Genomic DNA, 27,521 nt, shown 5'->3' on the forward strand with positions numbered 1-27,521 from the left:
CTCAATGACACATAACTATTGAGCTAAAAACCCATAAGGACAAACTCGGCAACACTACAGCCCGTCCCTGTTAAGGATCGGTGATTTCAGCTCTGGTCACTCCTAATCAGGTACTTACAGTCCTGATACTTAATATTTGCGGCTAACTTTCGGGGATTTAGCCGCAAATATTAAATGATAAACGGTCCCCAAAGACAGCCTTCCTGTCAGCAACTCTCCATCTCCCACCACATGGTAAGCGTCGCGAAAGCGTAACGAACTGTTATAATTAAGCACTACCATTCCCACCGGCAAAATATCAGATGGGGACGTTAACATGACGGTGACGTAAGAGAAGGTCCTCTGCCATTGGAAGATACGGAAATGGCGCGGCGCGCGTAGATGACGCACTTTCCTAGATGCCCTCGCACGCAGCTCAGTATTACTTGTTAGCTGCTGGTTGGTTCCATTTTATATAAACCTCCCGGTTGTTGTGAAGATGGCGTCCAGCGCGTTAATTAAGGTTAAGATCCACCGGAATTTACCAGCGAAGATCAAAAGTGAGGAAGCGACTGCTGTCCCAAGCAACGGGGATGCGGAAAGTATTAAGGAGACGCAAGTTTCGGGGTGAGTGCGGAAGCTGGCAGCATGCAGTATGATTTTTTTGGCCACTGCAGCCGCTGATATCCGATGGCCGGCAAACTCATAGCCGGGTCCTTCCTGTAATTGTGCTTAGTACCTTTAGACGAAAAGGGGAAAACTCATAAAGGGAGACGAACCAATGTGGCAGCAGGGGGGTATCCCGCCAGTCCCCCCCCCCCCCCCCCCCCGAAACTATAACAGTGGGTGACAAACTTTTTTTAGAGCACTATCTACTAAATGAGTAAGTTGTGCTGCTTTGTTTTATGCCCGGTTTGCACAGTGGCATGGCTTCAGCTGTGCACTTCTGTAAACGTAAATCCTCTTTATCTCTGCTTCTTGCAGGACTTTATAGTCCTTTCAGGTGTTGGTGTAGCTGTGGATTGGGATGTAGTCTGCATCCTGGATGTCAGAATGCTAGCGTTCAGTATCCTGACTGCTTTGAGAATCACTGGTGCCGGATCTCCTTATAAATAAAAATATTATAATAATAATAATAATCTCCAAAACGGTCAGGATACTGACACCTGGCTTCCCCATCAATAAGTATGCGGGGAGTCGGATGGCAGGGGTTTTTGGTTGAGACACTTGTGGGGTGAGTTGAGGTGCTCATACACTTGATTTTTGCCCGATTTTATCGGATTCCTAAGAATTGTGCAAAATTGCGTGTTGAGAAGCAGTGTGAACATGTACGCACACCCTTTACCTGCTTGGGTAACCTTTTCCTGTCTAAACAGGAAAGTATAGATGGTCAAACAATTTCCATGATTACATTTAAATTAAAAAAATATATATATTTTTTGCCCATGCATACTGTACATGTCGTGTCCAAATAGACAGGGTATAGCCATGTAAAATGGCTTTAACTGTCTAAAATGTTGCATTGCGCATCCGAGCTACTATTTATATGCTAAAAGTACAGGCTTTTGGTGTACATTTCTTCTCACACATCAAGAGGCTACAGGAAGTTATACCTGGGCCTGCCGGGCATCTAAATGGAGTAACAATTGAATTGTGCCACAGAATATTAACTGTGGGTTAGAACAATTGCTTTTGCTCCAGTGTGCATATGGGAGGAATCTGATGGTCATAATAGTAACTTTGGCGAACCTAAGTGAAATCTCCATATTTAAACAGATATTTTACACATTAATTGGCATTATTTGTATATTGCCATCCAGAAAAGGTTCACCTTGGTTTTGTAATGGTGCATACACCTTAAACAACTTTGTAAATTGTGAAATGTTAACCATTTCCCTTGAACTCATAAAAAAAATTATATAATGCATTCATTTATTTTATTTACAGTTTCCTATATAGCGCAGCAGATTCCATTGTACTTTACAATAGTAGACAGTGATAAGACAACTGGGTAACAACAGACAGACTTGGAGGTAGGAGGGCCTGCTGCAAGCTTACAATCTATAGGGATATAGGGGGGAAACACAAGGACAGGCACCAGTAATAGCATAGCAGTCCCACCAAGTTACAAGTCCAGAAGGGAAGCTATATAATACAGAAGTGCCCCTGAGGGTTATGCATGTAGAACTTAAATATGATAGGCTTGCCTGAAGAGGTGAGTTTTCAGGGAACGCTTGAAAGTTTGGAGAGTGGTGGAGAGTCTTAATGTGCGTGAAAGGGCATTCCATAGGATGGGAGCAGCCCGATGAAAGTCCTGTAATAGTGATCCGTGCAGAAGAGACGCAGATCTTGTGTAGAGCGTAGTGGTCGAGATGGGAGATATTTTGTGGTAAGTGCAGAGATATATGCTGGTGCAGTATGGTTAATAGCTTTATATGCAAGTAGAAATGTTTTGTGCAAACTTGTGAAATATATTGACAATATCTCTTAATTTTAAGTTTATTGATGTTTGTTTGGAAAATTGTGTATTGCTCCTCATCTACTATTGTCTCATGTCCCTCTTTTTTGATAGTGTTCATTCTATCACCCGCTATTTTTGAAAACCCATGCAGTTCCTCTTCCCTGCCTGAGGTGTCGCTGTCTGCTGTGTTGCTTCTAGCACAGTGTGGTTTGTATATCAGCACTGATATGCAAACCAGACCTGTGCTAGACACACCACAGCAGACAGCAACACCCCAGGCAGGGAACAGGAACTGCATGGGTTTTCAAAGATAGCAGGTGCTAGAATGAACACAAGATATAGACAGTGTCCACTTCCTGGAGTATGCTGTTACCATACATATCTTCCTACATGTTCAAAAGTTTAGCACAAATGACCAGTGGAAATGCGCATCTTGATAGATCATACACACTGGATGATGTAAGTGATTTGTCACGCAGAACCCGTTGTCATTGTCCACATAGTTTACAAAGTTGTCTTATGTATATGCAGCTTAAGTTTGGGTTTTCAGTGGCTTATACAGCCACAATTTATATCTAGAACATAGGTATTTAACTGCAAAAGTGTTATTAGGTCATATGAAACTGGCAAGGCCTACAGGGATGTGTAGTTCCACAGCAGATGGAGTGTTTAATGATGCGGTCCAAGAACAATGAAATTAACAATTTGTGATGGTAACCAAAATGAAAATGAGGACACACTACATCAACTTGGTTTAAAAAAAAAAAAAAAAGAACTACAATCAAAAATTCCTAAAAATTTTATGTATCTTCACTTTGGTCTTCTTTATGAAAAACTGTTTAAGATTTAGAATACCCCCGCATAGGTCCTCAAACTGCGGCCCTCCAGCTACAAATCCCAGCATGCCTTGTCACAGTTTTAACACTCCCTTATAGCAAAACTGTGTCAAGGCATGCTGAGATTTGTAGTTTCACAACATCTGGAGGGCCGCTGTTTGAGGACCCATGCCCTAGAGCAGTGGTGGCCAACCTGTGGCTCTTGAGCCTCATGCGGCTCTCCCCCTTGTGAAGTGCGGCTCCTGCTCCCACTGCCGCCCACCGTCCGTCCCAGTCCCCCCTGCTGCCGGTTCCCTGAAACCCTTCTCCTTATGAGGAGAGGAGAGCACGCATCGCGCATCTCTCCTACCCCTTACTGTGCATTCTCGTGACTGGGCCGTCCGCCAATCAGAGCTCGCGGGCCAGCAGCCAATCAGGAGCCGGCCAGCGAGCTTTGATTGGTGGGCGGCCCAGTCACAGGGAAGTGAGGGGGAAGGAGACGCGCGGTGTGCTGTGCTCTCCTCCCATCAGTGACATGACAGGAGGACTGCAGGGGGACACCAGACTGTCTTCTCCCCGCCCGGCAGCAGCAGCAACAACAGTGAGTGCTGCTGTTGGGAAATTTGCACTGTGGGGGCATAGCAGTTTGTGGCACTGTGGGGGCATACCAGCTTTCTGGCACCATAGGGGCATACCTGGCACCGTGGGGGGCATATGTGTATCTGGCACTATTGGGGGCATATGTACATATGGCACTGCACTATTGGAGGCATATTTGTATCACACCCACCCAAGGGGTCAAAATAAACGACGCCCCTTTTTTTGGCGCATGCACCTTCGGCGCACGCATGATGTCTGCTTTTTAGCTTGACTACCGATATTTTTCGGCTCTTTACCTCTGACCGGTTGGCCACCCCTGCCCTAGAGTGTTGTGACAAGTACAAAGGCTTTTTATAGGCATAGAAACTCTTGTGATTTAATTATTCTATGAATCAACGTAGATGTCATCATACTTAGTGTTTACACTAGGCTGTTTTAGTGGGGTGCCGTACCCTGCCTGGCTTTTAAATGGTAAAATGTGTCTTGCTAAAACAGCCTGCCTGTGCTTGTACCGCAACTGTGTGAATGGATGCAATGCTCATGGCATCTATTCACATTAAGCAGAGAACTTGGGACTGCCCTGACCCATAATAATGATGGCAGGGGCCATTCCACCCACATTGTTGACATCAGTGGGGTTTTTCTGTACAAATTGCTTTTCACTCATGTTGCCTCTGTACTCCTCTGTCTGCCCTACCGTGATCCTAGGTGGAATACTAATAATGGATAACCCTTTTTTTTTTTTTTTTTTACTCTAATTTTGCAGAGCCACAGAGCATCCTAATCAGAATGACAAGCAAAAGGAAAAAGGAATAAAGAAAACTGTAAACCGGTTTGAGCCTTATCACACTCAACGACGCTTCCGAGCTTTCATATCGAACATTTCATTTGATGTGAAGTGGCAGGCACTTAAAGACTTAATTAAAGAGAAAGGTAACTGGAATCGAGTAATTTTATATTTCATGTCCCTTGTATGATGACCCAGGTGCCCTCGGTAGCAACAGTCGGATATGTGGAAAAATAACGGGCAATCCTTGGACTGATTTCAAAGCATATATTGTAAGATACAGCAGGAACTTGTAAGAAGAAAATGAAAATTTCGTTTGCAATGCTCATCTGGCATTTTTATTAAGGTGTGCATGCCCTATATCATGTTCATAGCAACAAGCAAACTGTAAAACATTGCGTAGACAACAGAATACATATAAACTTGCCCCTCCTTGGTGGCCAGCTGCAGTCTGTAGGGTAGATTTATTATAGCGGCGCTTAACGTGCCGCTATAACACTTCCTGCTTTGCCTCATTAGCGAGCGAAGCAGGAGGGGACACTGACAAGATGTACTAACATCTTGCCTGCCAAAGCGGGGGAGCGCTAACTCCCCCCTCTGGCAATGTCCCCTCCAGCTAACAGCGCATCAGTTAACACTGACGCGCTGTCTCCTTTCCCCCCTGGCCAGCCGGACTGGGCATGCGCAGGATCTCGCTACTCACGTGAGATCCCCAGCGCAGCTCAGAGCCAGCAGCAGGGACAGCGCTGTCCCTGCTGTGGGCATAGGGCTTTGCCACCTGCAGCTGTCGAAGTCAATAGCTGCAGCGGGCGGAACGGTCAGCGATGCTGACCAATCATACATTGGGTAGGAGGCAGGCGCACAGTATAAAAAAAATATTCCTGCGCTATGTCTTCTGCCCTGCCGAACGTTAGACACCCGCACAGCAAGTGTTATAGATCAGGGGACGCGCTATCCCCTGCTATAATGCATGGGGATTGCACATATTCCCCTGATCGACACTTCATAAATCTACCCCTGTGTCTCCTGCCACTGACTTCATCTGGGGTGCCAACTGTGCTCTGTCACTTCATCGCTTACCAGGAGTCTGGTTTCCCAGACATACCTGACAAATGGCACAAAAGCAGCTATATTTTATATGGTGCAATAATTACTATACTAAGCTGACACCACTAGTTATTTAAAAAATATATAAAGTATATCTTGACAGGTCCCAGACAGGGACCGAAACGTAGATTATGTTTTGCCATGCTGTCTGATTTAAGTGACTTGTCTTGCTGCAAGTCCTAGTGAGTGACTCAATCTCTTTTGGACTTTAATAATTCTGGACTTTCTCTGATCAGTTATTGGATTATAACTTAATTATTTATCATATGTTATTTACATTTACTATTAGTGCCCTCTGAAAACCCCAATGTTGAGATTAAAATGTTCCACCTCAATATTACACCCCATTCCCCCCTCACTTTAACCCCTATATCTCTCTCTGGTGTCCTTGAGTATCCGAAACACTGCCATCTGCTGGCAGAGAGTGCAGCTACTATCAACTACTACTATCTTTTTCACACATGCATAAATGCCGAAGGTAGCAGACTAGCTTTCGCTTTGAGCGGGCTTACTTAGTATACATACCTCCCAACAATGTCCAGCCCCTTGAAGTGGCATCCCTCGTGCGCCTGTTGTTTTTTTTTTTTTTTTCTAATCATATTTGCGTACAGGTTGCGATTGATGTTTGAAGTCATTTTATGATTTCCCAACCTTCTAATTCTACTTGCCAAATTTTTTTTTTTTTACTTGTTGACAATAAAGGAGGTGTTCTAGCAAGCGGTGATGAAGTTGTAAGGTTTGCAAGTTGTATTTCAAGTTCTGTGTTGAAATTATGTGAGTTCTATGTAGCTACATGGTTTCTTTCCTGTGCTGAGAAAATCTGTTTTGTTTTTTCTTATTTTGCTATAATGCGTTGAAAAATATATATTTGAACTAAATGTTTTTGGTCCAGAAATGCCATTGCTGTAGCATTTATTTTGTGTGCCGGTAAACCTCCCTGTGATGCGACTGCAAGATTTTGCGGTGATCTCTATTATAGGTAGTCCTCTAGCTATGCAACCTAGCTACAAAGCCATTTGCCAGTTGCAACCTTGCTGCAGCGTCCCATTTTGGAAAATGCTTCTAGAGCTTCAGTGTAGAACACAAAACTTTTTCTATTAAATAATGCAAATAAATAGGAATAAGTTTAGTTGAACACCCAAAGGACCATGTTCTGGGTTGATGAAATGTAGGCTGTCATTTGTGCCACTCTCATAAAAACAGCTTAGTTACAGTATAACAGTTTTGTGTGTGCATATGTATTTATTTTTATTTAATCATTACAGAAAACAGCTGCGGTGTCTACAGTTATGGTGTGTACACACGGCAGTTGCTGATGCGAGTCCTGATGCGATCAAATCGCATTGGGACTTGCATCTCACTGCATGCTAGAGGGGCACAATTTAGACTATATAGTGCAGATCTGCACTATATAGTCTTGCCTGCCCTCTCTATATGGCTGCCGATATGCGCTCACACGGGAAATGGAAAATTGACTTATCTCAAATCTTTGTTCTTTATTAAGTCTCTACCCATATGGAATTTCAGTTTTTAATATGCATCAATTAATGAGACCTAAAATCAAACGTAGTGTAATACAGTTAAAACATAGAACACAGGGACATAAGGGCCTGTCCATTTTTATTTTAAAATGAAAGCTTATATGAATTGCACATAACCAAAGTACCCAATGCATTTAGTCTAGGTGGGATCACATCTCCACCATCTAACTTCCATGACATTTTTGAAGTATGGAAGTTGCTGTAAACATTTTGGGCAGTATTCAATGAGAATTTTGACGATGTGCAGCGAATCCTGTTTAGGATTCGCCACTGCCCGCCGCATTCCGGAGCCTCGCCGGCTCCAGTATTCAACGAGTCAGGGGCTCACTGCCCCTGACCGGCGAATTTTAACTCCTGTGGCGATGCCGCAGGGAGCCTGAGGACGGCGGCAGGCAGGGAGATGGAAGTCTCCCTGACTGCCCCAGAACGTTTGTGGGGGGGAGGTGGGCTCCCCGGGAACCAGGCAGCACAGGCTACCCCCCGGGATAGCCAACAGGGGACCTGGTATTCACTACACCCGATCGTGCATATGTAATGATCGGTCGGGTGCAATGAATATCTAATGAGCGGCTCGGCTCCCGGCCCCCTGCTGGCTGCTGTGTAAAAAATTACAGCACATGAATAAAAATAGCATGCCCCTCCTCAGAATAAAATTCCTGATTTTTTGACACCAAATGTAAAAAACAAAACACTTTATTTTAAAAGTTCACATTCCACTTCACCATAAAAAGATAGCGATTGCTACTCGGTGAATCATGGCGATAAAAACCTTGAAATCTATTCGCCATCTGGCCATTGAATAGGGTGATTCACCGTTTTAGTCAAAAAATCGCTGTACAGCACGAAAATAGCACAAAATCGCCATAAAACATGGCGAATCAGCCTCATTGAATACTGCCCTTTGTATGCACTGATCAATGCTTGCAGAGAAGTGTGTTTTTTGTTATTTTTTTTTTAAAGACTATTTTTTAAAAGCAAATAAACATTTTGTCTTCAAGGCAACTTTCAACAAACAGGAATTCAGCACAAATAGTCCCATTCTCATGGTGTGTACACACGTTAGATGTGCATTAAGATCCTATCCACGATCTGATCAGATAGGATCGTGGATAGGATCTTAAGGCACATCCGATTTGCATCCTATCTTGACTATATAGTGCAGATCTGCACTATATAGACAAGGCAGCCAAGACTTTCTGGCTTCCGATACGTGAACGCGCATCGGGATCGCAAGGGTTAAAACCCTTGCGATCTGCATCCGATGCCGATCCGATGTTGACTATATCGTCAACATCGGAAAGGAAATCGGACCGTGTGTACACAGCATTAGTCTGTCCTCGTTTGAGCCCAGCGTCTCCAAGTTCGACCCTCTGTCAGCTATCAATGGGGAGCCTGGTTTATGACCAGGGGGAAACAGCTAATGCCAATCTGAAGGCTTGTCAGCTTATACATGGCATGACATACGTGCCAAGGGTGGAAACAAGAGCAGTAACATGGTCCCATTTGCCACATAGTAAGAGCCTGGTGGTGACCGCAACACTCAGTAACAAGCAGTTTCTTTTTTTTTATATCTCTTTATTTCAATTTTCAAAGTTAAGATAACAAGCAGTTTCTGACCGTGTTTCCCCTGCTGCTTTACGCTGTCAGTGGCTTCCTCCGAGAGAGTAAAAACACTATCACTATTACTCTATCTCTCTGAGGAAGCCGCTGACAGCGTAAAGCAGATGGGGAAACGCATAAGAGACTTCAGATTATACACAGGAAAAGACCTCTATTGGCGTATTAACAGTGGACACAGTCCGGATAAAGTTGCACTTACAAGGTTAATTCGCACCAGCCACTGGGACCTAATACTTTGTGTCAAAACTATGGGACACACACACACACACAGAAAAGGGAAGTCAGCGCCAGGTATATAGTGAGACAGGAGAGATCGGGGTTTATTTTATACTCTTGACAAATTACTCCCCCTGTGTGTGTGGGGTGTCTGCACATGTCCTGTAAAGACGGTGGTCTCTATAGAAAATAGGTATAGTAAAATATTGTTTAGAACCCGCCGACTATAGTAAAAATAGTAAAAAAAACTAAGAATAATTTCTGTTATTAAAAAAATGGAAATAATACATTTTTACATATATAAACAACTACTACATGTGTCAAAAATACAATATTGTAGCTAAAATATGAGGTATAGTGGAGATTAAATAGGTTTATAGGTAAAATATGCGATATGAATAAAAAGAATGGCTTCGTGTAGTGAATAAGGAATTCAGAAGCTGCCCGACATGTTTCGTCACAAAAGGACTTCCTCGGGGGAAATGTAGTAGTTGTTTATACTGTGTCGTTTTGTTCCCCTAATTATTTCCCCATTTTTTTTTGGGACCTTGGGGATATTCCTATCCCCATCCAATTTTTTTTACCTACCCTCACTTATTGTGTTTCGGGGTGCGGTGACCCCTTTGTCAAGGTGCTCAAAGGTAAACAAAGTGCAATACAAAACATCTTACCTAAATAGGTGCAGGAAGACACTCCTCTTAGCCAGCCCCTGTCCGTCCGCGCCATCCGGGACGCCACAATGCGGAAGTGGGAAGGGGAAGAGAGCAGAAGCTGTCAGTCGCTGACACGCTGGTGACCCGCACGCTGGGGGTTGTCAAGGAAACCTTCCGGGTGAAAACTGAATGGGCTTATCGGTGTGACGCGGGTGGCTCTGAAGGGGAAAAAAGCATAGAGAAACGTTAACATTTTAAAACGTGCATATGAGTACAACATGGTATACAATGGAACAATCTAAAAATCATGCTTATGAACCTAGTGTTTGATCAAACAGTGTGTGCTCACTGATATGTCACTATGGCAGAAGCGGCAGCTGTGTTAAAAGGGACATGACCCGCAGGGTTGAAGGAATGTGTCTAAACTAGGTGATAAGCATGGGTGATTAAATAGTTAAGATAGAAATATTATGGAAATGATTAAAAAGTCATTCCAGTAGTAGGTTTGGGGAAGGAACCATGATTTAAATTTATCTTGCTGCATGAATAGCCAACTATTAGGGGGCCAATGTAGGACATTGCCTGGGGGGACACCGTGAACCTCGCAGCGTCCTGCATGAATATAAGTAGTATAACTGGGCCTTTATTGTAAGTATTGATCTTTAACTGGATGTTGAAAACTGCAGGCTACAGGAAAATGGATAACGTCGTTAAGTCCATTAGGTTTGGTGGTGTTCAGGCGATGGATCCACCTGGATTCCAACTTCAGCAGTTGGAGGTCGCGGTTTCCCCCGCGGATGAGAGTGGCACTTGCATGTGCTTATGGTCACCAAAGTACTTGGCCACTGGTTTTTCCTGGTTGTTGTTTACAAGCGAAGAAGAACAACAAAAACCAGGAGCAACCCAGTGGCCAAGCACTTTGGTGACCATAAGCACAAGTTATCTGAATTTAGTGGACCATGTGCCACTCTCCATCCGCGGAGAAAAATGCGACCTCCAACTGCTGAAGTTGGAATCCAGGTGGATCAATCGCCTGAACACCACCAAACCCAACGGACTTAACGACAGATTACCGTTATCCATTTTCCTGTAGCCTGCAGTTTTCAACATCCAGTTAAAGATCAATACTTACAATAAAGTCACAGATATACTACTTGTGTAATCTTTTTTTATTGATTTTCAAAAGGGGTGAACACATACAGAAAAACATCAAACAGAGCTTGTGATCATTTGACTGATCTCGACGTAGCGAGATATACAAATTTTCACTTAAACCAAATCACATTAGCATGTATTAGTATCTTCAAACATTATTACATCAAGGTGCAAATGGGGAGGGAGGAGAAGAGGGGAAGTGAGAGAGGGGGGGGGGGATTGGGAGGGGTTGACCTTTCTCGCATGTGGGGTGCTCACTTGCTGTTTGTTCAATCTGAGTAAAGGGCTCTGTACTCTTGTGAAGTCTTATACTCCATCCAGGGGAGCCATGTTGCCGTGAAATCTGTGTGTTTATCCACTGATGACAGCATGATGTCCTCCATTGACATGAAGTGGTCGATTTTGGTAAACCAAGTTTTGCGTGTGGGTGGGATTGTCGACTTCCATAGGGTAGGGATGCAAACTCTTGCCGCATTGCCCAGGTGTTTGGATAGAGAAGTTTTATAAGTGGAGAGTGGTATGGGGGAAAGATTTAGTAGCCAGAAGGCGGGGTCGTCTGGGACTGGAGTGTGGAGAATTTTTTTTGAGGTCTTGATAACGTCTGTCCAGTAAGGGGTGATTAACGGGCATTCCCACCAGATGTGTAAGAGAGCCTGTATGCTTCTTACATCGCCAACATATTGGAGATATGCTGGGGTTCATACGATGTAAGATAGAGGGATGTCTATACCATCTCATAATCAGTTTGTATTGGGTTTCCCTGGTTTGGATGCATATCGAGCTAGTGTGGGCCTTAATGAAAATGGATTCCCATTCCTTATCTGATATATTTATGTTGAGGTCTCTTTCCCATGCTCGCGTAAACGTTGTAGGGATGTCATTGTCCAAGTTTTGGAGGAGTTTATATAGCAGCGAGATAGTATGGGTTGGTTCTGAAGTGGATATACATAATCTTTCAAACCCTGTCAGTTCGCGGGATGATGGGCGGGATCTGGAGCCTGATTGTATGAAATGTCTAACTTGTAGGAACTTCCAGAAGTCCCTCGACGGAACTTCCCATTTTCTTTGTATATCAGAAAAGGAACGGATACTGGTGCCTAGCATCATCTGGCCTACCCTGAAAAGTCCTTCTAGGGCCCATTTTGAGAAGTCCGAGATTATCAAACCAGGGAGGAACTCTGGGTTATTTAAAAAGGAGGTTAGTGGACCGAATTCGGAAGAAATGTGTGGGTTTTGTCGCAGCGATTTCCATGTTTTTAATGTGGAGGTGATTGTTGGGTGCGAAGCAGGCATGGTGGGGATTACGGGTAGCCATGGGAAAATTTCCGGATAAAGGCCCATACACACCCCCTCCAGCTCCACCCATTGCTTGTTTCTGCGGTTTCTGGTCCAGTCTAGTATTCTATTTAGATGGATAGCGCTATAGTAGGTCTTAATGTCTGGAAGGCGGAACCCCCCCCTTTCTGTGCTTCTGGTCAGAACCTCGCGCTTTACCCTGGGTTTTTTCCGCTGCCAAATAAATTGTTGGGTCAGGGTTCTAATGGTTTTGAACCATGTGTCTGGGACATAGATTGGAAGGGCTTGGAGTATGTAGAGTAGTTTGGGCAGAGAATTCATTTTAGTGACATTTATTCTCCCTAACCAGGATAATTGTTTGTTATACCACCTACTATAATCTGCTCGGAGCGTTGCAAGGAGAGGTTGGTAGTTTAAGGCGTACAGCCGGGTTAAATCTCTAGGTAGGTTTATGCCTAAGTATGTGATATGGGATGGTTGCCATGAGAATGGAAAAGAGTTCTTGAGCTGAGGGACCGAATTGGGGGGTATGGAAACGTTAAGGATGCTAGATTTGGACATGTTTACTTTAAAATCGGAGAGGGAGCCAAAACGCTCTAGTTCTTGTATGAAGTGGGGGAGTGAAGCTGCTGGTTGCGTAATTATTGCCAACAGGTCGTCAGCGAAGAGAGCTAATTTGTAGTCTTCCTCTCCCGCTTGTATACCTGAAATGCTAGCGTTGGCTCTTATTGTCCTGGCCAGCGCTTCCATGCATAGTATAAAAATCAGGGGCGAGAGGGGGCAACCTTGTCTCGTTCCGTTGCTAATAGGGAAGGGGTCAGATAGAAAGCCATTCGTCCTCACTCTAGCTGTGGGCATATGGTAAAGGGCCAGGATTCTATGGAGGGATAGTGTGCCCAGTCTGATGTGCTCCAGCACAGTCTGCATGAAGCCCCAACACACCCTGTCAAATGCCTTCTCGGCATCTGTGGAGACTAGGATAGTGGGAATTTTGTGGTGAGAGGCAAGGTGAATCAGATTAAGGATTTTGGTGGTGTTGTCCTTTGCCTCACGGCCAGGAACAAATCCCACCTGATCGTTGTGGATCAGAGCGGGGAGAAATTTATTTAGTCTGTTTGCCATCAGTTTTGCGAAAAGCTTGATGTCAACGTTCAGGAGTGATATGGGTCTGTAGCTGGAGCACATGGAGGGGTCCTTCCCTGGCTTCGGAATCACTGTTATGTGTGCTTCTAGGGATTGTTTAGAAAAGTGTGCCTCAGCCGATATGGTGTTGAAGGCATGTAGCAGTTTAGGTGCAAGTATATCTTTAAATGTTTTGTAATAGATTGCTGTGAACCCATCTGGGCCAGGGCTTTTGCCTAGGGGCATGGAGGATATGGCTGACTCCAGCTCTGCCCAGTGGTGCAAGTAGAATTTTTTTCTTGGTGGTACTGATAACCTCCACCAAAATGGGCGTGGCCATGTGTCTAAATGACAATAGTGGTGTGGCATCAGGAGACAGGGAATGAGAAACATGGAATGACTGGGGGTGGGTTGGCTCTTGCTTGGGGGGGAGCCGAGCAACTTGTGCTTACAATTGTGGAGCCTGCTCTTCATGCTGTCGGTGCTGCTGATGCCAACAGTAGCTGGTAGCTGCATAACGCTGGGTGTGCAGGCTGTGGATGCATTATATTTAGACTTAAAATAAAAATAGAATTGACAGTGGGTCAGGGGGCAAGTGGTACTGCGTACCTGCAACATATTTCTTACAGGTACTCCGTACCACGCCGTACCCCCTTACTTGCAACACTGGCTCTGCCTGAGAAAATGGTTTCTCTAATAAGTTTCTATCAGAGGGAGATAGGGTGGGGAAGGCAGCCTTGGCTAAGTATTCTTTTGCCTGCAGCGTTTTATGTATCCGGTCTGCTGGGGTGGGTGCTTCATGGAGATTATATAAGGAGGAATAGTAGTTTCGGAAACACAAAGCTATCTCTGGGGTCTTAAAGCAGAAAGTATCTGCGTCTTTCTTTATCTTACTGATAAAGGAGGCAGCTCTCTGTGCTCTAAGGGCCTGTGCAAGTAGTCGACTGGGTTTGTTACCCCATTGGTAATGTCTGCTCTTGCATTTCCGCAACTCCAGTTTGGTGCGTTCTGTTAGTAATTTATTCAGACTGTGACGTGAGTCCAGTAGATCTGCTAGCAGTGAGGGTGAGGAGGAATAGTAGTTTCGGAAACACAAAGCTATCTCTGGGGTCTTAAAGCAGAAAGTATCTGCGTCTTTCTTTATCTTACTGATAAAGGAGGCAGCTCTCTGTGCTCTAAGGGCCTGTGCAAGTAGTCGACTGGGTTTGTTACCCCATTGGTAATGTCTGCTCTTGCATTTCCGCAACTCCAGTTTGGTGCGTTCTGTTAGTAATTTATTCAGACTGTGACGTGAGTCCAGTAGATCTGCTAGCAGTGAGGGTGAGGAACCAGATTTATGCATGGTTTCCAGCCTATGGATATTTTCTAGTAGTGCAGATACTCTGGCCGCTTTTTGCTTTTTCATATATGTGCCCAGCTGTATTAGTTTGCCTCTGATTACGCATTTGTGTGCCTCCCATAAGGTTATTTTTGAGATGTCTGCAGTGTCGTTTAGTTTGAAATATTCTGTCAGTGTGTTGTCTAATTCTGATTTACAATATACATCTTGTAACAGTGCTTCGTTGATCCTCCACGTCCATTGGCCAGGGGCTTGAAAGTGAGATACTAAAGTTATTGAGACCGGAGCATGGTCCGACCAAGTGATAGGGCCTATTGTTGCGTCTAAGAGTAGTGGGAGATGTCTGTGGCTTAGAAAAATGTAATCAAGTCTGGAATATGTCTGGTGAGGGTGGGAGTAGAACGAGTAGTCTCTGCCTGAGGGGTTTAGGGTCCTCCAGGAATCGGCTAATTGGAGGTCGTGGAGGAGTTTCTGGACTTTCCTATATTTGTGGTCTGGAAATCTACTGGCGCAGGTGGATGTGTCGATAGTTGGGTCTAAAGTCCAGTTGAGATCTCCTCCCAGGATTGTCGTACCCTCAAACAGTGAGTCCAAATGTAGTAGGTGTGAGTGGAAAAATGAGACTTGGTCCTGGTTAGGGGCGTAGACTACTACAAAAGTATAGGCCTGGGTTGATATTTTGCATTTGATGAGGAGTACTCTACCAGGGACCGGTTTATGTATTGACACATCTGTTAGCTGGAGATGTTTAGAGAACAGGATTGCCACTCCTTTAGATTTACTGTTTGGGGTATTACTATAGTACACAGTGGGGAAGCGGTGGTTGGACAGTGATGGGTTTTTGGCCGAGAGTCTAAAGTGTGTTTCTTGGATCATCGCTATGTCAGCTCTCTCGGCCCATAGGGTCCTGAGCAAGCTACTCCTCTTCTCTGGGGTGTTGAGGCCTTTTGCGTTAATGGAGAGGATCTTCAATTTACCTGGTGTGGTCATATGTGTTTTAGGTCAGGTGTGGTCTGCAATGTGTTTTGAAAGGTCAAGGATGGGGGTTGGAAACAGGGAAGAGGGAAAACATGGAAAAAAGAAATACATTTAAACATAATGAATAACAACCTTAACAATTGAAAAAGAAAAATCCCGCTGTGAGGCGACTGGCGGAGTAAGTCCGCCAGCGACTCAGAAGGCATTAGAGCCTAGTGCGGGTGTGGGGTGGAGGGAGTCACCGCTAACAAACATTTTGTAATCTCCCGGTAAGGAGATATAGTTGAGGGAGCAAGTGCATCTTGTCCAGACCATTTATCTCTAGTTACAATCTATGAGTGGTTGCTGAGAGCGGAATTCCCCACAACCACTCAATACAGCCTGGAAAGTTAACTGGGGGCTAGGGTGTAGTATAATCGTAACAGGAATCCCGTAGGGGATTCTCCTGTGTGGGGGAGAAGGAGTGGCTTGAACTGTTACTTCACATACCTTCTCTCTAACAACAGTAACTAAATTAAACGTGATATATAAGTATAAAGTCGAACTTGGTAGACTTTCGTGCCGGGTCTCTAGTGGGTGTATAGATGTGGTGGAACTCTGGGTGTAGCCTATGTTATCTCCGATCAGGTCAATTCGTTAGCATTGACCCTGGTCGCTGACTATGGGGACCCAGCTTCGTGTTAAGCTATGGTCTAGCATCACGGTGTTTCTCTAAGTCTTTACTGGTCATGGGGTGAGATAACATTGCTTAAGCTGTATTCTAAACCGCATGAATTTAAAAGTCCATAAACCCAGTAGTATATATAAAATAAAAATAAAGAAAAAACAACAACCATATCCCTAGGGGTAAAACCCAGATAGAATTGCAACTAAATATTATAGTCACCAGTCCTGTATCTGGTCCCGTAGTAGGAGAGGTTCATAGTGTCGATCGACTGGTAGGTCGTCAGGTGGGGCTCGTGCTGGGGGGAGCTGGGCCCTGACCACGTTTCTTATTAGCATGGCACACTTCTTGCCAGGGGTGGCCGTGTCCTGGTTGTTGTAGTGGAGGGAGCTCCGGGTGATTGAATTCCCAGTTGGGTATGTCTGGAATCGGTAGGCCTAAGGCTGAACAGAACGTCGGGAGGTCAGAGAAGGAGTTTAGGGTGTGATTTCTTCCCGCGGAGGTCACTTGAAGGTTGAATGGGAAGCCCCACTTGTATTTCAGCTGTCGCTTGCGGAGTTCAGAGGTGAGTGGTCTCAGAGCCTTCCGTTGCTGAAGTGTGTGCCATGAGAGATCTTGATAGATTTGAACCGTTGAAATCAATTCCGTCTAGTTGGCGTGTCTTACGTACAATACTTTCTTTTTGCGAGAAGTAATGCAGGCGACAGATCACGTCGCGTGGGCGGTCAGACGGTGCTCCTCTGGGTCTTAGAGCCCGATGTGCTCTATCCAGAATTATGGATTCTGAGGGGTCATTTCCAAGAATTTCGTTGAAGATCTTGGTGAGAGCGTCTGTCAGACTATCTTGGGTGACCTCTTCTGGCAGACCGCGGAGGCGGAGGTTGTTTCTTCTCCCTCTGTTGTCAAGATCTGTCAGGTGCATTTGTAGGGCCCGGATCTCTGCGGATTGGGCTGCAAGAGTCTCTGCAAGCGAGTTGCAGAATGTGACCGTTTCTTCTTGACTTTTTTCCAGAGACACTGTACGCTGGGAGAGCTGGGACAGATCTTGTCGGACCGCTGCCATTTCTTGACGGACGGTGTCTTGGATGTCTTGCTTTGTTGGAAGGGTTCTCATATAGGACAGGGAGTTTCTAATTTCAGCTAGTTCCGTAACCAGCAATGAGGTCTGAAAATCTGGCGATGTGGAGGATGAGGTGTGGACAGGTGGATCTTCTGCAGGTTTAGCGGGGGTGGATTGCAGGAACGGTCTCATATCTGCTTGGGACATGGTTTCTTTAGGGAGAAGCGTATCACCCTTTTGCAGAGCCTTTTTGCCTTTGACCATAATTAGCCCCGAAATCCAGGTTAGAACCAATAGGAGGGAGGCTCGTGGGACTGGGAGGGTTGCTGTGAATGCACTTGCGTCAGTGTAGCATTATTCGTCGGGCGGTGACTCCCGGGGGCCTGGCTTCTAGGGAAGCATCCTCACTTGGGACGCATCTTAAGTAAGGGAACCTTAGTCTCCTCTCTCCTCCTTCTGCATCTCAGGCTGTTACTAGTCGGTGGTAAGGGGTCGGTTTACCTTTCTCTCATGTGTGTCTTCTTTGTCAGAATATAGCCCTTTTTTTGATCAGTGCTTGCAGTTTGCAGCAGTGAACGCCAGGGGGCAGACTAGGATTACAAGTGAAAGGGAACAATTCAGCTGCTTATGCAAAAGCACAGGGGCCCACTTCCCCTCTGCTCTGTTGAAGAGGCAGGAATTAGAGAGTTACTGTCCCACTGTTGTAGGTGCTCAGTGCTGAGGGCTCTGGGATGGGGGGTGAAAAGTGTTGCCAGTAGATGTTAGGGGGTTGGTGCTATGGTGGCCTTGAACACTTGTTTAGTCCCTGCTGCTCCCCTGTATATATAATGACAATCAGAGGGGTTTTTGTACTCCTTAGAAGGGGTGCTTGGTGAGGATCCTGGGGAGGGGGATCCAAAGGGAGATGGGGGATGGCTGTCCTGCCGTTTCTGTGAGGCTATGAGCTGGGGCGCTGGTGAGGGTGTCTACCCAAGATGGCGGCTGGAGGCTAGTGACGTCGCCCCCCTCTCTTCTCCCCCCACACTCACTGTTCTGTGCCTCCTCACTCACCCTCCGTTTGCTGGGTCCCAAGGTGGCTTCCTCTGTGTGTGGGTGAGGGCTCCGGCCACCAGGTGGGCTGTCCGCTTCCCCGCTCCGGGTCCCTGCCGCGCCGGGCGGGCGCGGTGCGGGGGTCGTGGAGGATGGACTCTCTCCCCCTTGGCGTCTGGGGTAAGCGTCCTCTTGGGGGATCGATGTGCTGGCTGCCGGGTGTTTCTGTGGCGCGGTTGCCGCGCTCCCGGGCGTCACGCGACGTCTCCCCCTGAAAATTTAGGCCCCGGCTTCTTCTCTGTGACTGGGCCGCAACCCGCGGGAGCGCTAAAAAGCACTCCCCGGCTCCGCGACTCCAATCACCGGCTGCCGGGGTCTCTGTGTAGCAGGTTGGGCTGATGGGGTGAGGAGGCTCTCGGTCTTGCACCGGTTTTTAGTCAAAAACCTACACGCCGGCTCTGGAGCTTTCGCTGCGTGCGTCTGGTCAGGGTGCTCGCCAGGCCACGCCCCCGATATACTACTTGTATGCATGCAGGACGCTGCGAGGTTCACGGGCTGGCTAAGAGGAGTGTCTTCCTGCACCTATTTAGGTGAGATGTTTTGTATTGCACTTTGTTTACCTTTGAAAACCTTGACAAAGGGGTCACCGAACCCGGAAACTTTGTTTTTCGTCTCACCACATTTAACCATTGAAAGTTTGCGGTGAATGCAGAGGAAATAAGGATGGCACTCAGAGGTCGATATAAAACGTGCTGTATTGTGTCCAAAAACGACCAACATTTTGGGGTGTCAACCCATTTGTCAAGGTGCTCATGAGAACAGTGTAACCTAAAAGTGCTTACCTTTTAAAAGAAGTGAGGAGGGTGGGGAGTCGCGCCGATCATCTGTAGCTGCGCCATCTCACCACCAGAAGGACGGGAGCTGTAACCGGACCTACGTCAGGGTGTCTGTGTGCCGGAAGTATCGGGCGCTAGATGGATGCAAGCCGTCTCGTTACTGTGGCAACTGTTTGTTGAACATGGCTGTCGGTCATCGGCTGCTGGGCTTAGCGGCTCCGTACAAAACAAAATATACATTACAGTGAATTTAAAACCATCTACTGGCACCTACATTAAAAACAAGTGCAGAAAAAAAGACTTGTACATAAGCATAAATACATGAGCAGGCAGTTGTTTGTGTTAGGGGTCTGACTTGAACCTCTGGAGGTTTCCAATTGAAATGTTTTGTTTGTGAATTTAAATGTAAAATAAATAATGTGATGCTAATGTAACAGTGCGCAACCAAGATCTCCCAGGTGTTAGAATTAATACAACACCTAGGGTGAAACAGGTAGTGACCTTCGATTAGGTATAAATCAGTCAGATATAAATATACCTAAAGGTGCCCATACACTAGTAAGATTTATCTTCAGATCTGGCTGGTTGGAACAAAAACATGGTTATGGATGAGTGACAGTTTGTCAGTTTTCCAGCATTTCCAAGCAAATGGTCAACTGTCATTTGCTCTCATTCATAACCATGTTTTTGTTCCAACCAGCCAGATCTGAAGATAAATCTGCATGTGTATGGCTACCTTAAAGGCAGCATGGGATAATCTAAACCAGTGGTAGCCAACCCTAGCCCTCGAGAGCTACCAACAGTTCACATTTTCCAGACAACCTAGCTGCTGCACTCATTAATCACTGACACATTTTAAAAAATACACAGATGGAGCTAATTAGCTCACTTGTGATTTTGTGAGGAGACCTGCAAAACATGCACTGTTGGTAGCTCTCGAGGACTAGGGTTGGCTACCCCAGATCTAAACCCTGCCATAGAGTATGTAGGATACATCTACCTGAGCGCACAGGTACATTTGAGCAATATACCTGCTTGAGTGTACAAATATACCTACACAGATACTCTTTATTCCGTGTGTAAATGGTTGTTCTGCTTCTCAAAAAAAATACCTTAGAGTTACTTCTCTCTCTGACAAATCAGTTGACTGTTAACATACCGTATATACTCGAGTATAAGCCGACCCGAATATAAGCCGAGGCACCTAATTTTACCTAAAAAAACTGGGAAAACTTAGTGACCCGAGTATAAGCCGAGGGTGGAAAATGCAGCAGCTACTGGTAAAGTCCCCTGTATAATAATACAAGTACACCACAGGCTGCTCCCCCTACATAATACAAGGACACCACAGGCTGCTGCCCCTACATAATAACAGGACACCACAGGCTGCTGCCCCTACATAATAACAGGACACCACAGGCTGCTCCCCCTACATAATAACAGGACACCTCAGGCTTCTCCCTCTGCATGGGACACCACAGGTTTCTCCCCCTGCATGGGACACCACAGGCATTGTTCAATCCAGCTCACGGTGCAGTGTAAATGGGTGACCCGGGTCACAGCAACCCGGGGCCCATTCTCAGCAATGACATAGCCAGCACTGAGAGATGATCCCATCTCCAAGCACCGGCTCCAAACCCACATTACATGACAGCAACCACCTGGCATTAATGTCAATAGGGACACTGGTGTAAAACGCCACAAGCCTTTTAGCCTCACTTAAAGTGTGACTGACCTCCATCCCCTGTACTGGGGGGTTGCAGCTGCCGCGCTGTCTGGCTCCACAGAGAGGCGGGGGGAGGAGGGTGCACAGCCGCCGCTGTCCTCCTGGTGTGTCCGCCGCTGCCCTGCTCGCCGCTGCCCTGGTCGCAGTGCTCAAGAGGGAGGTAGAGGGTGCCGCTGACAGGCTCCACGTGGGGAGGGGGGTGCGCGGCGGCAGCCGCTGACTTCGTCGCGCCGATGCCGTCCTCTGCTCTGTAATGGCCAGGCCTCCTGCACCATACATGTCCTCAATGCAGGAGGCCGGCGGCCATGTTTCTGTAGCCGCGGCCATCTTCCCTAAGCCGCGGCTACAGTATTAAAGCCACTGACTCGAGTATAAGCCGAGTGGGGGTTTTTCAGCAAATAAAAAGGGCTGAAAAACTCTGCTTATACTCGAGTATATACGGTAAGTCCTATCGGATAAAATACACTAAAAATCAGTGCGTTATAATCAACCACCAGTAGGTGGCACCAAAAGATCAATTACAAATAAATGGTGGAAAAATAAAGGTACTTCCAAAAGGAGTCCTACCTGACAAAATTAGTGTAATATGATCAACCACCAGTAGGTGGCACCAAAAGATTTACTATAATAAATGGTGGAGAATTAAACGTACTTTAATAGGACACCTTATAAATCTTTATAAACCTCTAAGATCAGCAGAAACCTTATCACACAGTTATAAACGTTTACCCACAAGGGAACAATTATGTTACACAACATCACTGACAGAAATTAAACAAATGTCTTTCAAACTGGATTCAAGTGTGATTTTAAAACACTTTATTCCTCTCTTTGAACACAATATATATGTATATATGTTTGTATGTAAAAGTTTTTAACCTCTTTTTCGCTGCAAACCACAATTCCCATATAGCAAATTTGGGAATATTAATGATAAAATAATAAAGGTTATATTTTAAGACTCCTTATTTTCAGTGTGCTCCCCACATAGCAGTCTCTTTTTTTCTAAAAACTGAGTTATAACTTGCCAGTCTCCCGATTTAGGTTCTTATTGCAAGGTAGTGGTGTCCCGGCTGCTGATTCCCTGCATGTGCAATGCAGCCTTTCAGCCTCCACACTTATAAATGGGGCAGCAAGGTTAGCGTCTGTGTAGCTATATAGCGGTACCAGCACCTGTGTGGCTCCTTAAAGCTAAAATTATTGCTGGTCTTGGACTGGCCGGTTATTTGTGTGTAATTATTATATTTTGTAATTTTTATTGAATGCAAAAATATTTTTAATTGACCTGGATCAGCGCTATCTCTAAACTTTTGCTTGTCCTTTTGGTTTTGTAAGGGGTCCCCTTAATAGAGACAGCTGCAGACCCGATAATATTTATGTTTTGAGATTTTTAAGTATCCAGACCATAAAGCTATAATTATGTATTTTACCTTAGAACAGACTCCAACCTGTGCGCAGTTTTGATTTTGCTTTGTTTTGACTTGACTTCTTTTTCCTTGGGGAAGCTTGAGCAACCCCCCACAAAACAGCAGCAGTGGGTTAAAGTGAAAACTGGGTACAACTGCCTAAGTTCTTGGGTCCAGTATTGAGACTGTGATCATTTTTTAAATTTGACAGATTTCGCCGGTCAGAGCTCTTTTTCTGATTCCTCTATTGGCCTTGGCTGGCAGGCGAACTTCTACCCAACTCAGACGCCACTGTGCTGGTTGATTATTTTATATTTGGACAACTTCCTGTTCAAAGCGGAGTCAGCATAATTGTTACAAGACTACATCAGTGTAGCACTGCAGTTTTTTCAGGATCACGGATGGATCATAAATTTCAGGAAGTCTCATCTGGTATTCAATTTTTAGGGGTGGTATTGGACACTCATTTGCATAGTTTTTTGTTTTTGCCAGAGGACAAGGCCAAGGGGGTGCAGAGCTTAACCTGGCTGATTCCCAGGGCTCCGCACCCGTCGGTTTGGATGTGTCTGATACTGTTGGGCAAAATGGTTGCCACGTCCGAGACCCTGCAGTATGACGTGAAAACTCTATAGATGGACCGATTTCTGCTGTCTTGGGACTGGTTAGTCACGACCGATGTGAGTCTCAAGGGTTGGAGAGCTATGGTTCTCCATCTCAGGCTTCAGGGACTGTGGTCAGTCAGAACAACTCTTCCTATAAATATCCTGGAGCTCAGCGGTTCTGAGGGCACTTCTAAAGGCAAAGACTGTTTTAACAGGCTTTCAAGTGAGAATTCAGTATGACAATGCCACGGCTGTGGAATACTTGAACCATCAGGGAGGTACTCGCAGCAGGTTGACAATGCGAGAGGTTTCACAGATATTCCAGTGGGCATCCAGTCAGCACCATGTTCCAGCGGTGTTTATTCTGGGGATCCGGAATGTGGAGGCAGACTTCCTCAGCAGATCGGAACTGCAGGAGGGGGACCTGGGCCTTACACCCGGAGGTGATATGGAACATTGCGGTATGCTGGGGAATCCCAGCAATCCTTGATGGCTTTGAGGCACAATTCTGTTCACGGACCAGAGATCCAACAGCGTGGACTGAGGATGCCATGACCGTTCCATGGAAATTCAAGCTGGCATACATTTTCCACAGTTTCCAATCCAGACGCTAGTTTGCAAGATGATTTGGCTTCAGGTGTTGCAGGTAATGGCCCAGGAGGTCCTGGTATTTGACCATACTCAAGTTGTCGGTATTAGGACTCTGGAGGGTACCACCAAATCTGACCCCTCACTGTTGCCTCTCCTCGTGGTTGACAGACACGTGCGTTGCTAGTCTTCACCTATAACAATCGCGTTCGAAGGAGCTGGTTATGCCAGCTCCAATTCCGTTGTCGCCAGGCCTTACATGAGCGTGCCAAGGCGAGGAGAGTGCAAGAGGAAAGTTGTCTAAAGAGACACAAAGGATGGGGTACCCCCAGAGTCTACACAAATGTGGGTGCAACAGTGGTAGGGTGGTAAATAACAAAACACGCCCAGACTACTGCCCAAGGAAGGAATGACCCCAGAGGGACAAACCAGACCCCCAGTGCGAGCTGCTGCAACAATGCAGAGATGGTGCCGTGCAAAATAATAACAAAAGCAGCTGCAGGGAGAGCCCCTGACTTAACTAAAATGATGGTACACAGCAGACAGAACTGGGGACACCGTAGCACAAGCCAGGCTTTGGGTTAAGGATGCTCGACAGGAGTACTTGCTGGGGTACACAGGGCAGTATCCAGGCTCTGACAGGACTGGACAAGGCTCAGGACAAAGCTAACAAGCAGCTAGGACAGAACTCGGACTTGATTTAAACAGAACTATAACTGGCAGGGTCTGCATGCTGAGAACCTAACTAAATAACCTTGCATACAGCCACACCCAAGAAGCTGGGTATGTATGAAACCCAAGGAGCTGAATCTACAAAACCTGGAGTACATATCCAGGGAAAATCTACAAGCTACAAACAGAATATATAAATTGCACTTTTACACTGATCCGTTCCATAACAGTCAGTAGCGTCTGCCTCTTCGTCCGGGTCTCCTTTGTCAAGGTCAGTTCTTCAGGACCTAGCTCAGCTAAATTTGACAGCGTGGCCTTTGAAATCTCATTTATTGAAGGGATTTTCGGATGCTTTGATCCAGATGATGCTTAAGGCTAGGAAGTCTGTCTCGGCGGCTAACTATTGTAGGGTGTGGAAGATCTACATCCGATGGTGTGAGACAAAAGGGTAACGCGTCTAGGTTCAAATTGGTTAGACCAGTGATGGCTAACCTTGACACTCCAGATGTGGTTGAACTACACATCCCAGCATGCCCTGCTACAGTTTGGCTATTTGGCCATGCTAAAACTGATGGGGTTGAGTCTTCAATCCTTGAAGGTGCAACTGTCCGTACTTTGTTTTCTTAAGAAAAAAAAAAAAGCGTGGCTTTTTGCCAGAGGTTCAGTGTTTCCTTCAGGTGTTGCATATTTGACCAACTTATCGTCAGTCGGTGGTTCCCTGGTACTATCAGTGCTGCAGAAGACCCCCTTTGAACCCTTGGGTTCAGCGGATTTGAAGTTTTTGTCGTAGAAATGTAGCTGGGAGCTTTGTCCTGTAAGCCTCCCTTTTTTTTAATTTTCCATGAGGCTAGGGCATTTCTCTATACAGTTCCGAAATGCTTACCAAAGGTGGTCTCTGATTTCCATTTAAACCAGGAGATTGTGCTTCCAGTTTTTTTTGCCCTCCTGAGGAGACAAGACACAGGGACAAATTGATGCTTTTTAGATGTGATTTGCACATTTAATTGGACAGATTAAATATTTTCGCAAGACTGATACCTTGCTGGTGCTGTATGATGTACATAAGAGAGGGTTGCCGGCCTCTAAGCAGATTATCGCTAGATGGTTGAGGTCGGTCATTGCTTTTGCCTACACCAAGGTTGGTTGTCCAGTTCCGACCAGGGTGAATGCCCGTACTATGAGGTCTATGCCTCCTCTTGGGCTGTGCATCATGGGACTTCAGCAGACCAGTTGTGCAAGGCTGCCACCTGGTCCTCTGTTTACACATTCACTAAGTTTTACAAGTTTCATGAGTTCGCGATGGAGGACAGTTCTACGTGCTGCGGACCTGAGAGTACCCTCCCGAAGGACTTGCTCTTGAGCTCTCCCATGGTTGGGCTGTGTCACCAGGATGGACGATAGAGAAAAGGGGATTTTTGTAAGTACTTACCATTCTAATCCCTTTTTCTGAGTCCATCCTGGTGACACAGCGATCCCTCCCTTTATGCTCAGTAAGTGTTATACTGTTTCATGTTACATTTTCATGATTATACGGTTCATTATTTGATTGTGCATATTAATATGTTTAGGCGTACGGAGTATTGTATCCTAGTGGGCTTTTGAAGTTTCTGGGATGCAGTGAGGGAGGAGCCTGCCTCTCAAAGAACATCGCATAGGTGCTTGGCTCCTCAAACCCTACTTCATCCCATGGTTGTCACCAGGGTGGATTCGGAGAAAGGGATTTAAGTGGTTCTTACAAAAATCCCCTTTTTTGGTGGTGGATGGTTGCAGTCTTCTAGAATTAAAAAAAAAATAATTGATCAAGCACTGATATAGATAAATTGGATTGGTGTTCAATAAGTGTGTTTTCAAGTGACATAGTACACTTTATCGTCTGATTAAGGGCATATAACCAATTAGATTATTGAAAGACTTTGTATAATCTCCCTTTTTTTATTTTTTTATTCTATGTATACCCACTTCTTCACCAAACTCATCCAACTCCTCATAATTTTCTGTTCCATGCTTATTGTCCACCTTGTCAGTGTCCTCCATGTCTGCCCCTCTTTAGAGTGTAAGCTCTCATGAACAGGACTATCTTCCCTTGTGCTTTTTGTTATTTAAACAATGTCCTACAATGTTATAAAAATCCCTCCGTTTTCTACTACCCTGATACATTTCTTTGTTTGCTGAAGTGGCTGTTTATATACCCTGTACTTGTCCTATATTGTCTTGAAATGTAATACTGTTCTTTTTTTGCCTATTTGTTTTTATGTACTCTATTAATGGGCACTGAGGATTTCTTGTGGTGCCATATAAATTAAGGAGGATAAGTGTGTGCGCGCACACATATATATCTACAATATTACACACACACTATGGACAAAAGTATTTGGCCACACCTGTACTAGAATTCAGCTTTTTCAATGAAATCCATTGCCACAGGTGAATAAAACATGTACCGTATTTGCCGGCGTATAAGACTACTTTTTCCCCCTGAAAAACATGCCTCCAAGTGGGGGGGGGTCGTCTTATACACCGGGTGCACTTCTTTGGGATACACATAGGGGTACACTTTTATACATTTTGCACTCTCTCCTCGGGCCCCCCCCCCCCCCTTCTTATGCATACCTTGATACTCCAAATCTCTTATCAGGTCATATAAGAGACATGTCAGTGCTGCCGCTGTCCCCCCTACCTAAGCCGCCTGTCGCATTCAGCAGTGATGTCGGCGGCATGCTCGGGCTCAGGCACCAGAGTCCTCCCGAGCCGCCGCGAAAAATCCCCCAGCCTGCTGCCGACGTCACTGCTGAATGGGACAGCGGCAGCACTGACATGTCCCTTTATATGACCTGATAAGAGATTTGGAGTATCAAGGTATGCATAAGAAGGGGGGGGGGGGGGGTTGTCCCCCAGGTGGCTTAGGCAGGGGGGACAGCGGCAGCACTGCAGGGAAGCTCCGGCGTACTAACGCCAGAGTGGAGGGGGGGCTTACAACTTTATTTGGTGAAGTTTGCTGGGGCAGGACAAACCTGCCCTGATAGGGTTGTCCTGCCCCAGCAAAACCCACCACTCAAGGGGTTAATATATGGTACAGTACTATAATACTGGTCCCTGCTCCATGTCACTAGCAGCAGTCTGTGGAAGGTGTGCGGAAGAGGGGGTAGTCTTTTACGGCAAATATATAACAAACTCTATATTTTGAGTGGAAATGTTGGTGGGTCATCTTATACGCCGGCAAATACGGTAATCTCCATTTGCAAATGTTTGTGATACAAATGGGTTGTTAA

At 45.7% G+C, this 27,521-nt stretch overlaps 1 protein-coding gene across 1 annotated transcript in view; it reads left to right on the forward strand.

The window, feature by feature from the left end:
• Nucleotides 1–356: 356 nt before the first annotated feature.
• Nucleotides 357–27,521, forward strand: part of HNRNPM (heterogeneous nuclear ribonucleoprotein M) — a 169,358-nt gene continuing 142,193 nt past the window's right edge. Inside the window, exons 1-2 of the mRNA XM_083179038.1 lie at nt 357–606; nt 4,622–4,788. Of these exons, the coding sequence (XP_083035164.1) occupies nt 479–606; nt 4,622–4,788 (295 nt within the window). The 5' untranslated portion in view covers nt 357–478. The remainder of the gene's footprint in view (nt 607–4,621; nt 4,789–27,521) is intronic.

Source organism: Crinia signifera, chromosome 1, assembly GCF_055691185.1.
Source record: "Crinia signifera chromosome 1, ASM5569118v1, whole genome shotgun sequence".
Lineage (NCBI taxonomy): Eukaryota > Metazoa > Chordata > Amphibia > Anura > Myobatrachidae > Crinia > Crinia signifera.